At 38.6% G+C, this 14,631-nt stretch overlaps 1 protein-coding gene across 4 annotated transcripts in view; it reads left to right on the top strand.

Moving 5' to 3' along the window:
- Positions 1-31: 31 nt before the first annotated feature.
- thoc2 (THO complex 2) overlaps positions 32-14,631 on the top strand; it is a 29,994-nt gene continuing 15,394 nt past the window's right edge. For 2 of the 4 annotated variants that reach the window (XR_010912177.1, XM_067492723.1), the window contains exons 1-15: positions 32-189; positions 2,207-2,262; positions 4,947-5,038; positions 5,456-5,507; positions 5,651-5,721; positions 5,956-6,077; positions 6,212-6,345; positions 7,153-7,313; positions 7,567-7,659; positions 7,816-7,971; positions 8,574-8,746; positions 10,376-10,571; positions 10,648-10,686; positions 10,779-10,909; positions 13,875-13,976. Coding sequence is in view for 3 of the 4 variants with exons in the window: in XM_067492723.1 (XP_067348824.1) it covers positions 125-189; positions 2,207-2,262; positions 4,947-5,038; positions 5,456-5,507; positions 5,651-5,721; positions 5,956-6,077; positions 6,212-6,345; positions 7,153-7,313; positions 7,567-7,659; positions 7,816-7,971; positions 8,574-8,746; positions 10,376-10,571; positions 10,648-10,686; positions 10,779-10,909; positions 13,875-13,976 (1,643 nt within the window). In the remaining variant the exon portion in view is untranslated. The remainder of the gene's footprint in view (positions 190-2,206; positions 2,263-4,946; positions 5,039-5,455; positions 5,508-5,650; positions 5,722-5,955; positions 6,078-6,211; positions 6,346-7,152; positions 7,314-7,566; positions 7,660-7,815; positions 7,972-8,573; positions 8,747-10,375; positions 10,572-10,647; positions 10,687-10,778; positions 10,910-13,874; positions 13,977-14,631) is intronic. The other 2 variants (XM_067492721.1, XM_067492722.1) reach the window with 1 other exon arrangement.

Here is a 14,631-nt window from a genome sequence, read left to right as displayed (position 1 = left end):
GACTGCCCCCGTGTCCCACCATGCAACAGTGAGCTAGCAGCAGTAGCAGCTACAGCTAATCGTCACCACATTTGACCCTGTGTGTACGATGATGAGCTAGACATCCGGGCTGAGTGGATGGAAGATGGCGACACTTATTCTCTCTGGTGAATGGATCAAGAACTGGGAAAAGTCCGGAAAACACGAATTGTGAGTACATCTGAATTTCAGCACAATATTATGAGATGTTTACCAGATGACTAATAGTTGATTTAAAAAAAAAAATGCGCAGCTAGCATTACAGTTGAAGGCCATCCTTTCATCTGGTTGCTAAGGCTAACGTTAGCAATCCAAAAACAGTTAAAGTGGTCCGCAAGCGTTAATATCATTATTTGAAAAAAAGAAAAAAACAACACCAATTATATTGCTAGAACGTGTTACTTAACATGATTTCTGGTAATTTTACACCAGAAATCATGCTACCAGTTTCACACTCCCACTAGACGTTTGTAAACACAATTGCTAGTAAAGCTAAGCTAGTTAGCGTGCATGTAACTCTCTCTTTAGCTGTATCGATATCGTACTTTAACGCAATACAAGTTGAAATGTATTCAGTCAAAGGTTTAGGAAATTAGCCAACGTACACTTTGTGAGCAGGTGGTGCAAAACACCCTGCTATGTGCGTTGCGCTTGTTAACAGTGACAGGACTCAAGTGGAGGGAAACGGTTGATGTAGACCTGTCTTGACGGAACATCAACTTTAGCTTTAGCCATCAGCAAGTTAGCTGTAAAGTTAATGTTATCTGCAGTATTTTGGATGTTGTTGTCTTGTTAAACGGCGTGTATGCGACGTTTGACATGGCAGCGTGGGAAAAATAACAGCCGTATTTATCGTTGTTATTCGATCAAAGATCTCTTTCGACAGACTAGCTAAACCTCTGCCAAGGAGACTAGTGGCAGCGTTTACCGTGAAGCTACACCGTATTAGCTAATGCTAATATACGCTAACTCGATATTTGTGCAACGTATCACTTATCGTCAACTTCACTGACGACACTGTTTTCTTTTGTTAAAAAATGTTTGATCTCTGCTAACCCGACAGTATTTGTACAAAGGGTATTAACTTTATACTTCAGTATCAACCCTAATTATCTTAACAGCAGAATAACTCTGTCAAATAACATTTGACAGTAAGAATTGAGGCCAGAATGGGGCTGCCAGTTTTATCGTTCTCAGCACACGTTGCTTGAATTGGGTTTTCACTAGATTACTTGAGCTCGGCCCCACCATGTACAGAAGCCTTGTACACTGGTTATTAGTACTCGTAGGCCTTGCATATTTAAGGAAGGCCTGTACTGAGATTTACCAGCTATACTACTTCTCACAAACAATGTAATTCTTAGCTCTGTGTGTAAATTAGATTACATCATTTTTACATAAACAACAGTCATATGCATAGTCTTTAATTACTTAACATGTTCACATTCATTTGTGCACTGACTGTTGTACAGTCACATCCATATTGGTGCAAAGCTAAAATGAAGCTGTTTAATCTTCAGTCAGTAGAGAAAATCTGCAACAAATGCTCTAAATACCTGGTTACAGTTTATGTCTATTAGGGCAACACTGGAGTAAATTCTCCATTCAAAGAAAAGCCATTCTGTGTCACATAACATAATCAATGTTTTTATCTGTCTAAACTTTTTTTTAACATTTAAATCTGCAGGTCAAATGAGTCCTGGCACTGGACTAAGCAGTCAGATAGTTGACAATATGTGTATCTGAATGATCAGTTAACATAAAAACACTGATATCAACATATCAGCATATGGAAAATGCACTCACTTACTGCCTTCCAGTGTGCCTTCCATTATTAGCACTAGTTGGTGCTCATCACTAAAAATGCACTGAATCCTTGATAGACACTGAGGTAACAAAAATATCTGATCACTCAGTGGTTTTACAGTGCTATCACAGTTGTGCTATGCAGCTGTCATGCAAGGCATACTGTGTTAAGTACATTTCTAATCTAGAGATTGTAGGGTTGCTGGGGGTAAGCCACAGTGTTTGCTTTGTTTTCTTTCATGAATGGGAATTTAGTTTAAAAGTTATGTAAAGTAATTTGACAGTGACTGGAAATGTGTTTAAATGTATTCTGCAAATTATTTAAAGACTACTGATTGTCAGATTTCAGTAATCTAACTGGTCTGGATTATTTGCTTTGTAGCATACAACTCTGCAAAGATCTTACAGAGAAAACAGATCATGGAAGTGAGATTAGAGGTAAGTAAAAATAAGTCTCTCTTTGCTTGTCAGTGTTGTACTTAAGCTTCCGTGCTATGCACAAAGACACATATCCTTCTTTAACTTTATATTTAAAATTCCAAACTTGAATTTACTTGAAATTAACACACCTTGTGGGTACCAAGTCTTAGACCATTATTTAAGATACTTTAATTATAATTATAATTAGAATATCAGCCCAACATTTTGAATGAAAGGTTGAATCTGTAATCTGTAGGTTTAGTCAGTGTAAACAAGATAACCTTTCAGATTTGAATGCTGTTGGACCAGGAAGTCCATTTATCTATCATTGTTCATACAAAAAAGTGACAATAAAGATACATTTTCTAAAGTTTGTTAAACAGTAGGGTCTAAATAATCTGTCAGTGGCAGCAGTTGGAATACATTCACCACAATAACATAATAATATTAATGAATTATTGATAGTGCTGTATGTGTGTTTCTGACACCGTATATTTCCCTGTGTATATACGTGGGGCGGCTGTAGCTCAGTTCATAAGTCAGACTTCCACAGTTCGATCCCTGTTCCTGGCTATATGTTGAAGTGTCTCTGGGCAAGACGCTGAACCCCCAACGGCCTATTCCCATCCCCAGGTGTGCAGTGCTGTTAGCAAGTTTTTTGTCACATTTATTTGCTCTGGATGTGATGCACAGATTACACAAATGACTCACTGTCAGAGCCAGTAAGGATTTTTGCTTAATTTGTCACACGCTGGTTGCCTCTCCTTCTGCAGCCTCTCGCTTCACCCCAATTCTCTCTCTCTGTCGCTCTGTTTCTGTTACTGTACGGTAGTACTTCATCTTGGACGTAGCCACGTATAATAAATAGAGCCTAGAAGTATAAATGACTAGTACGAACAGAAAATCTAAGCTGCCGTAATTCAAAGCAGTTTTGGGTTAAAGATAAGTTAGTACGGGAGCTGTATATATTTAATGTGGAAACAGCTTCTTTTACGCTGCTGGAGAATATTGCTGGTCCAATGCAACCACTAAAATGGTTCTTTTTCCTGTAGTGTTTTTTTTTTTTTTTGTTTTGTTTTGTTTTTTTTTTGGCCATCTGTTCTTTTCATGGACAGAAGTATCAACATGCAAACTGATGTTTAAGGGTGTTTGCGCATCTATTCCAGGCAAATTTTGGGATGCAGATTTATAAAACAGAGCCAGACATGTCTTTAAAATTTGATAAAAAAGAATATTTGTTCATATTTCTATTTACAGAATGCGCCTCTTTGCTTAGAATAATTGGACTGCTGAAATTTTTGCTTAATTCGGTTGACCATGTTTTCTGAAATGACAGCGCTGCTAAGCTTGTAGTAACTGAGGTGCAGTCATATATCTATTGGGGGAACAGTGACTGCAAGTACAAGCCTCTGGTGATTCAAATGTAACCATCTGAATATGTGCTTCCATAGAAGAGATACAACTCCTAACATTTGTGCAATGGAGTTAATGTGGTTATTGCTTCAAACTTGTTTGTGTTTGATTACAGACCATGAAGTAATGTTTAGTTAAGAGCTATGTTTTATGTTTTTGCTCAGGTCAAAACCTGATTGTTGTCAAGCGGTATATAAATAAAGGTTAGATTACATTAGTCATTAATTCATAAATGATGTTAAATTTTAAGAAATATCCAATAAACTGTATTGCAACAATAAATCCCAAAAGATTAGCAGACTTGCAGTTCAGCAGTAATGCATGGAAATGTATTTACCTTTGACAAATGACAATCTCTAGCTTCTGCAAATTGTCATACCAGTGTGTGCTTCAGCCTAATTTGTAGACGTGAGTGTAACATTATTTTTGCACAACAGTAAACCTATCTATGGAAGCTGAATTGTTTTTTTTTTTTTTATTGAGTGATCAAAACACATAGATTAAGTTTAGCCTAAATGAAAATTATACATTTATTTATTAGTGGTCCCATTCCTCATGATACACATCCCAGTGTTTGACACAGAATTACATTTTATGTGTTGGTTATCTCTATTTTGCTGCTTGAACTTGCAGCATGAAATAATTTAAAACAATTGGAATATTAATTGGAAACTACAGCTTTTTCGCATGTGTTTTAATTACATTTTTAACTCTTCGTTGCTAATACCTCTTGTCCAGACTGAATTGTTTTATATCTTGAAAATGTGCATAAATACACCTCTGGATTGCAGAGCAAATATTCAGTGTTGTATTTAAATACATTATTCACATGCACTAATATTCAAGGACAAACAGCCAAGTTAAACATGCTAACCTGTCTATGGTTTCACCCATTTTAAATATTTTTATTAAAAAGTAGAGAAAATAAAAGCAGTATGTGGTGGTGGATGATTATATTGTGGCAAGTTGCCACAAACAAAACAATGTATGAGAAGCACTGCATCTGTATGTGCATGTCTGATAGTGTAGTATCTCAGTGTAACCTTGTTCTAAGGAACAAAGTAACATTTCAGCATCCAAGGTATCTATACAGATGTATCTGCTTGTATTGAAGGCTTTATCTGTAGTTATTAAGTAATTTCTGGAATTAGTTAAAAACTTGACCCTGCCTTGTGTTTTACAAGCATCCCCAATTGAATAGATTTAATTAAAACATTATTTTCCTGTCATTCCTAGCAATCCAGGTATAAATGAACTGTGTCTTATGTAATGTCTGTTTGCCCCTGCAGATATACAGGCTGCCCTATATGAGCTCTGCTGGCAAGTTGTACAGGGGAATCTGAAGCTGGATGTTGTTGCAAGTGTCCTTGGGGACATGATGGTACTGCTTTTTTTTTTTTTTTTTTTTTTTTATATATATATAATTATTTCTTGTACATGAGTATTTCTATGTTGTTCAATGTCTGTCAGATTCTGATCCTGGCAACATAGTGGGTCTCAGCCACAGTTATGCTCATGATTGTATTGTATATTTGTCATGTCCTGCTTTTGCTTTGAGCTTTTTTATAAATGTATCAACACCTAGTAGCCTTTAATTCACCCAGACCTAATGTGGCATGACAGAAAAACTATTAGGCATCTTAATTGTTTTTGAAACATTGAAGAATACTGTCTCAGAAACAGTTTAAGTTTGATAAATGTACATGATTTGATTTGATACAGACACTTGACGCCATTTTGTGGTTTCGGGGTCACTGTGCTAACAAATTTACCAAAAATATATATTTTTTTCCTTCAGGAACTCCGAGATGACATGCCATCGATTTTAGCTGATGTGTTCAGCATTCTAGGTGTGTTTGGGTTTTTATGTCTAACACTGATTTTTAAAATTTGTAGTGTTGGATTAAAAGAAACTTGTATACAGTATATATTATAATGGCTATCTGTGATTACATCTTTTCTAAGGTCTTTTTTTAAATGCTTATTTTCACAGATTTAGAAACTGTTGCACTGGAAGACAAAAACAAACGTGACCATTACACACAACTAGTGGGAGCATGTTTGGTACGTAACAAATTATTTAAATAACTGATATGGGAAAAATTGTTACAGTCAGAGAAATAAAGCTGAATAAAAAATATTTCTATCCCTACTTTATTTAAGCTGATACACCTCATCTTTGCACTTACATAAATACATGCAGTACAGTTTTCAATGGTCAGGTTGGCAACAAACCACTTAAAAACTTGATTAACGTGTCTGTGTTGTTATTTTTGTTTTTGTTTGTTTCTGTTCCAGTTTTTTGTTCCTGAGGCCATCCTGAAAGAGAGGCTGGATCCAGAAACTCTTGAATCCCTTGGACTTATAAAACAAGCCCATCAGTTCAATCAAAAGATAGTAAAAATCAAGACTAAACTATTGTAAGTAGAGTGCAGAGTTTAGTCAATATGTAGACATACAGTACATGTGTGGATATTTTGTTTTATAGTGTACTGTTTTCATTCTTTCTGCTTCATAATATAAAGTAATTGTTGGATCTCTCATCTCTTCTCAGCTACAAGCAACAGAAGTTTAACTTGCTAAGGGAGGAAAATGAGGGCTATGCCAAACTTATAACTGAGCTTGGCCAAGACCTGTCAAACAACATCACCAGCCATCTTGTCCTGGAGAGCATCAAGTCCCTCATAGGTACCAAACAGTTGTTTATTTGAGTTGTGTGTCTTACATTGAACATGGGGGTATTAACTTATTTGCTACAGTAGGCTTGAACACCTACATGATATGTAGTCCGACATGCATAACGTTTGTGTTTGTTTGTTTTCAAAGGAAAAACCTTTAATGCTAGAAAGTATTCCTTTTGTTATGATGTACATGATGAGTGTTTGTCTTACAACTACACAAAGAATAATTTTAGTAAAATGTCCTGAATCATGGCCTCTAGCATTTATTCTGTGTTTTGGTTTTGTTCGGTAATACAGGGCCTTTTGTGGCCAGATAAATCAAGAAAAGTCTCTCCTCATATACTACCTGCCAGTCTCTTTTATCTTCACACCAAGGACTGCTGGTAGTTCTCTTCATACCAAGAACAAGAATTGACAGGTCCCTGGCCTCAGTAGCACACTCTGAAATAACCTGTTCCTGTTAACTAATGACTGAAGAAATGTAATTAATTTTAGGTGTTGGCAAACTATCTAAAAGCTCACAGGAACTGGGCTTTCGTCCAGCCTTAAAAATTTACCACATTCACCCACGAGAAATTTCACTGGCATGGTTATAGTTCAGGTCTGCAAAAAATGTCCAAAGAGACATTCGTTTTCACAAAGCTAATGTAATGTTTGCATGATCTGTGACTTTGTAGCACAGGGTGGAAGTTAAATATGTCCACTCAAACATCATTTCCTTTGGTTAGTGATTTTTAAATAGTGTTTTATTTTTATTTATTCATTTTAGTTACTATTTTCTATGCCTAATTGGTCCTCTTTCTTCTTCCTGCAGGATGTTTCAACTTAGACCCTAATCGTGTTTTAGACATAATCTTGGAGGTATACGAAAGTCGATCGGATCAAGATGAGTTCTTCCTCTCTCTCATCAAGTCATACATGTGTGAACCACTCACCCTTTGCCACATCCTGGGCTTTAAATTCAAATTCTACCAGGTAAGAATATCAATGAAAATGAGAATGTGTCTAATGATAGTAACTGACAGAAAATAAATGAAATCCAAACTGAACATGTTATGGTAACTTTGTATATGTTATATGTATATTTTGAAATGTTTCCTAGTAGTTTAAATTAGCCAGATATTTTAAATTTCAGAAAGCAGCCAAGATTGTAGCAAAAATACTATTTGTCACTTATTTTGTCTTTGGTATTTGATTTGAAAATTTTTGAAAATATGTTATTCTTTAGGAACCCAATGAGGAAACCCCAAAGTCTCTTTACCACATTGCTGCTGCTTTGCTTCATCACAACCTTATAGAGCTGGAAGATCTCTATGTACATGTAAGGAAACAGAAGTTATAAACCTTTTATTAAGTTTTTTTAAACAGTCATTTATATGACAAATATAGTTCACTCCAAATGTAGTGCTATGTTAGCTATATATGTGAACTTTTTGTAGTATTTTCTTAAGGCTCTTTTTCCCTCTTGTCATTCCAGCTTATGCCACTAGATGTCACTATCATAGAGGAACATAAACGAGATATTTCAGAGGCCAAGCAGATTGCGCGCAAACTTGTCATGGTTGTATTGCCCTCAGAGAAAAGTGAAGACAAAGAAAAGGAGAAAGAGAAGGAGGAGGAAAAGAATGAGAAGGTATTGAAGCTCTTGCTCTTTTATCGTTACATAAAAAATTCCAATCCTTATTTGGAGTAATTCTGTTAAAGGGAGTCGTCCATGAAGGCAGTCGTCCTTTAAAGGCAGTCGTCCATGGACCACAGGGTCAGTGGTTCGATCCCTGGCCCTGGCCATATGTCGAAGTGTCTCTGGGCAAGACACTGAACCCCTGACAGCCCATTCCCCTCCCCAGCTGTGCAGTGCCGGTCCAAGCCCGGTAGAAATTGGGGAGGGTTGCGTCAGGAAGGGCATCCAACGTAAAAACTGTGGCAAATCAACATGCGGACAAAGATCAGCTTTGGCTGCCCTGAACTCACAGGATAAGCTAAAAGGACAAAAAAATTTTTTTAATTTTCGGAGTAATTCTGTCTGATGACTTAATCAATTACATTTTTCTGTTTAAATTGTCTTAAGGACAGCACAAATTTTTTTATTTTTTATTTTTTTTTACCTGAGATATTTTGGGAAGCTTTTCTGCTCAGCTGATACTTTCGTTTAACAGACGTACTGAAACTTACTGAAGTTTTGTCATATATAATAATACACGGACACTCAATTACTACTCTTCTCTGTGCTCACAGCCACCTGATAACCAGAAGCTTGGATTGTTGGAAGCACTGCTTAGAATTGGAGACTGGCAACACGCCCAGAGTATTATGGACCAGATGCCTTCCTTCTATGCTACTTCTCACAAGGCTATTGCACTGGCACTCTGCCAACTTGTGCATCTGACAGTGGAGCCTCTTTACAGAAGGTACTGATTTTTCTATGTTTCACTTACTGCCTAGCATGTGTAGTTGGACCAGAACACATTAACTAGTACCTGATATTTCAGTTTGACCTTCTGTTCCTACCAACATTTTATCCATACTAGCCCAGTAAAGAGTTAAATATATATGCAGTGCATCAAGAAAATATTTGCACCTTAACTTTTTTGACATTTTGTTATGTTACAGCCTTATAATTCCAAAATGGATCAAATTCATTCTTTTCCTCCAAATTCTACAAACAATACCCCATGATGACAATGTGAAAGAATTTTGTTTGAAATTGTTGCAAATTTATTAAAAATAAAAAATGAAAAAAGTCACGTACATAAATATTCACTGCCTTTGCCATGACACACAAAATGGAGCTATGGTGCACTTGTTTCCACTGATCACCCTTGACATTGATTGAACTACTCCTGTGGGAAATTCAATTGATTGGACATGATTTGGAAAATCATAAACGCGTCTATATAAGGTTCCACAGTTAACAGTGCATGTCAGAGCACAAATCAACCCATGAAGTCCAAGGAATTTCCTGTAGACCTCTGAAACAGGATTGTATTGAGGCACAGATCTGGGTAAGGGTACAGAAAAATGTCTGCAGTATTGAAGGTCCCAGTGAGCACAGTTGTCTTCATCATCCGCAAATGGAAGAAGTTTGGAACCACCAGGACTCGTCCTAGAATGGGCCGGCCGGCCAAACTGAGGGATCAAGAGAGAAGCACCTTAGTCAGGAAGGTAACGAAGAACCCGATAGTCACTCTGAAAGAGCTCCAGCATTTCTCTGTGGAGAGAGGAGAACCTTCCAGAAGAACAACCATCTCTGCAGCACTCCACCAATCAGGCCTGTATGGTGAGTGGCCAGATGGAAACCACTACTCAGTAAAAGGCACATGACAGCCCACCCAAGGGAATCTGGTCTACTCTGGTCTGATGAAACAAAGATTCAACTCTTTGGCCTGAATGCAAAGTGTCATGTCTGGAGGAAACCAGGCACTGCTCACCACTCAAAGATGAATGCAGCAATGTACAGAGACATCCTTAAAGAAAACCTGTTTCAGAGTGCTCTGGACCTCAGACTGGGGGGGGGGGGGGGGGGGGGGGGAATGGTTCATCTTTCTACAGAACAGTGACCCTAAGCACACAGTCAAGATAACAAAGGAGGGGCTACGGGACAAATCTGTGAATGGCCTTGAGTGGCCCAGCCAGAGCCAAGACTTGATTGAAAATCTCTGGAGAGATCTAACAATGGCTTTGCACTGACATTCTCCATCCAACCTGATGAAGTTTGAGAAGTACTAAAAAAGAAAAATGGGAGAAACTGCCTAAAAATGGGTGTGCCAACCTTGTAGCATCATGAATGCTTATGTACATGTGATTTTTGTATTTTATTTCCTTCATTTTTTATTTTTAATAATTTTGCAAAGGTTTCAAAGAAACTTCTTCCACATGTCATCATAGGGTATTGTTTGCAGCATTATGATGAAAATAATGAATTTAATCCACTTTGAAATAAGGCTGTAACATAACAAAGCACTGCAAATACTTTCTGCACTGTATTTAAGACAGAAAAGAAAAATGCAGGCTCTGAAACACTGGTCTGTTTCTCACAGGGCTGGTGTACCAAAAGGGGCACGGGGATGTATAATGCATCCTCTGAAAAATAAGCGAGCCCCCCAGCCTGCAGAGAACTTTGAAGACCTACGCAGGGACACATTCAGCATGCTCTGCTACCTGGGCCCTCACCTCTCCCATGACCCTGTCCTCTTTGCCAAAGTTGTGCGTCTGGGCAAGGCCTTCATGAAAGAGGTACAAAACTGTAACCACTACAGTACTGCCTAAATTTTATTTTACCTTGTTCTCATATTTGATGTTTGCTCCTCAGTACCAAAGTGATGGCAGACTGGATGTCAAAGAAAAAATGGTAAGTATTAAAATGTGTTGTTGTAGGATGTGCTGGAGATGTAAAATTATTTACACTGGTTGCTTTAATTGTTGGGTGTATGTTCAATGCAGGACACGTTGTTGAGTTGTTTCCTGAGCATAGCAGATCATGTGCTTCTCCCTTCACTCTCTCTGATGGACTGTAATGCCTGCATGTCTGAGGAGCTGTGGGGCCTCTTTAAGCTCTTTCCCTACCAGCACAGGTGAAACGAAATACACACACGCATACATTCATAACTTGTGGTACGTAATTGAATTGTCACTTGGTAAACCCTCAGGCAGTGCTTCAGGAAGGTGTAGTAAGTGGCAAAGGAACAATAATGCACAGTCTACACAAACACGCATGGTTAGAAGACTATAATAAAGAGCATTTCTTTAGTATCCATTTCTGCAACTAAGCAATGCCATTTTACAGCCTTATTTGTGTATTTTGACACTCTGCTGATGAGCAATGACTTCAGATTTAAAAAGGTCTTGTTTTACTTTTGGTTGGCTGAGTTTGTTTGACCTAACATTGCATCGTCCTTAGTTACTGAGGTCTGTCATAGAAAGAACTTGATTTGACTTGTTAAAGCTTTTTAAGTATTTTTTTGTTTATTACCACCGATGCGGTTGAACCCAAGGGTGCCGGCGGAAAATAAGAAGAGAAAAGCAAAGAGTTTCGGACTAACAGTAAAAACTTGGAATATTGGGACTATGACGGGAAAAGCTGGAGAGTTGGTTGACATGATGCAGAGGAGGAAGGTGGATATACAGTGTGTCCAGGTAGAAAGGTACCAAGGCTAGAAGCTTAGGAGCCGGGTTCAAGATGTTTTACCATGTTGTGGATGGGAGGAGAAATGGTTTGGGGGTATCCTGAAAAAAGAGTTCATAAGGACTGTTCTAGAGATGAAAGTCGTATCAGATGATGAGGCTGAAGCTGGAAATTGAAGGTGTGATGTTAGAATATTGTTAGTGGTTATGCCCCACAGGTAGGATGTGAGTTAGAATAGAAGGAGAAATTCTGAAATGAGTTAGATGAAGTGATGCAGAGCATCCCCGGAGATAAGAGTGGTGATTGGTGCAGATTTCCATGAAAAATGTTGGTGAAGGAAACAGAGGTGATGAAAATGTGAGCGGTAGGTTTGGTCTTCAGGACAGGAACACGGAAGGACAGATGGTGGTAGATTTTGCAAAAAGGAATGGCTATAGTGAATACTTTATGTTCCTGCCTCTTCTAGAAGAGAGTGACATAGGAGCCGAGGTAGAAGCACTGAGGTGGACTACATATTGTGTCGACGTGTAATCTGAGAGAGATCAGTGACTCTGGTGCTAAAGAAGATGAAGAGGACTAAGGCAGAGCAGAGGACGATGTGGTGGAAGTTGAAAAAGGAGAAATGCTGTGTAGTTTTAAGGGAGGAGGTATGACCACTACAGCTAATGTGATCAGGGAGTCAGGTACTCGGTGTGTCATCAGGAAAGAAGAGAAAGGACAGAGAGACTTTGTGGTGGAACGAGGAAGTTCAGGATTGTATACAGGGAAAGACGTTATGTAAGAAGTGGGACACTGAGAGGATTGAAGAGAGTAGACAGGAGTACAGGGAGATGCAGTGTAAGGTGAAGGTAGAGGTGGCAAAGGCCAAACAAAGAGCATATGACGGCTTGTATGCTAGGTTGGACACTAAAGAGGGAGAGGTGGATTTGTACAGACAAACGAGGCAGAGAGAGGAAGATGGAAAGGATGTGCAGCGGGTTAAGGTGATTAAAGAGAAGGATGGGAATGTCTTTACAGGTGCCAGGAGTGTATTTGCAAGATGGAAGGAGAACTTTGAAGAGTTGATGAATGAGGAAAATGAAAGTGAACGAAGAGTAGAAGAGGTGACGGGTGTGGAGCAGGAAGTAGCAAAGATTAGCCACACAATGAAGTTGTGGGAAAGAGTAGTGGAAGCTAGGCTGAGGTCAGAGGTGAACATTTGTGAGCAGAAATATGGTCTCATGCCTAGAAAGAGTCCAAAAGATGCAGTATTTGCTTTGAGGATGCTGATGGAGAAGTACAGAGAAGGTCATAGGGAGTTGAATTGTGTCTTCGTAGATTTAGAGAAAGCGCATGACAGGGTGCCGAGAGAGGAGCTGTGGTATTGTATCAGGAGGTCTGGAGTGGCAGAGATGTATGGTGCAGGACATGTATGAGAGCTGTAAGACCATGGTGAGGTGTGTTGTAGGTGTGACAGAGGAGTTCAAGGTGGAAGTTGGTCTGCAACAAGGATCAGCTCTGAGCCCCTTCTTGTTATCTCTGGTGATGGACAGGCTGACAGATGAGGTTAGACAGGAATCTCTGTGGACTATGATGTTTGCAGATGACATTGTGATTTGTAGTGAGAGCAGGGAGCAGGTGGAGGAAAATCTAGAGAGGTTGAGGTCTGCTCTGGAATTTAGAGGAATCAAGGTTAGTTGCACCAAGACAGAATACATGTGTGTCAATGAGAGGAACCCAGGGGGAACAGTGAGGTTACAGGGAGCACAGGTGAAGAAGGTGCAGGACTTTAAGTACTTAGGGTCAACGGTTCAGAGCAACGGAGAGTGTGGAAAAGAGGTGAAGAGGCGAGTGCAAGCAGGTTGGAATGTGTGGACATGTTCAGAGGAGAGACTGTTAATATATCAGTAGAAGGATGCCGAAGTTCGAGCTGCCAGGCGGGAGGTCTAAAGGAAGGCCAAAGATGAGATATATGGATGTGGTGAGAGAGGAAAGTTAGTTTGGTGCAGAAAAGCGGACACAGAGGATAGGGTTAGATCGAGGCAGATCATTCGCTGTGGTGACAGCCGAAAGGAAAAGAGGAAGATGTAGACTTCGCATTGCTTGCTGCAAATATGGCACACAGCAAATTACTTATCTGATTTTCAAGAGGCAGTCAAGCGTTCAGGAGCAGTGTGTTTTCACGTTGACTAAAAGCAAATGAAATCAAAATTCATCCTGCCATTTTCTGGCAATTAATCACACGTATAACAGGACTTCATCATAATGCCGAACGAGGTGACTGTTTTGTTGTTGAAGGACACCCTTGAATTCAAGTCTATGTTTAATTTATGTTAACTCTTTTTAAACCCTTTTCCCTAGTTTTGCCAATGTTTTTGAGTGCCACACTATCAACAACAAAGTTTAATTGTGCTTTCTGTGTCTCTGCCTTGCAGGTACCGTTTATATGGGCAATGGAAAAATGAGACATATTCCAGCCATCCACTGTTGGTTAAAGTGAAAGCTCAGACTGTGGAAAGGGCAAAATACATTATGAAGTAAGTCACTTTGCAGAAGTGTATTGTTAAGGTCATCTAGCTAATGTGATTTAGTCATTTAGTCATCCTTTTTCTTTGATTTTAGTTGAACTTCAGTGTGTAATCCAAACACTAGGTCAATGTCTTCATATCTTACAGGCTTCAAAATTGTTCATGTGGTTATTTACATTTATTCACTAGATAATGTAACCCTTGAATGAATGGGGAGATCTTCCCTTCTCTCAGGCAAAGGCAAATTACTAGTTCATTTCTTAACCTGCTCATAGTGTTTTGTTTTGGTATCACACAGCTTTCCCTGCATCACACCTAAACCTGCTATTATCAGTGGCAAGTCAGTTCAGACATTGGCGCTATTCACAAACGAATCAGCCATTACCGCTTAATTTGCTATTCCAACCTGATCAACCTAACAAAGCACATAAATTGTAAGACTGAAATTAATTGTCCCCTATTATAATGTAGAACTTGAGGCCAAAGCAAATATTTTTAAGAGGGGTGCATTGCAAATCTTATATTGAGTTTTATTAATTAAAATGACTTAGTTCAATGGATTAGATTACATGGTAGCACATGCAAGAAAGTTATATATATATATATATATATATATATATATATATATATATATATATATATATATATATATATATATATATAT

Source organism: Channa argus, chromosome 22 (genome assembly GCF_033026475.1).
Source record: "Channa argus isolate prfri chromosome 22, Channa argus male v1.0, whole genome shotgun sequence".
NCBI lineage: Eukaryota > Metazoa > Chordata > Actinopteri > Anabantiformes > Channidae > Channa > Channa argus.
The sequence above is the reverse complement of the archived record's forward strand: the minus strand, read 5'-3'. Positions and strand labels throughout refer to the sequence as shown.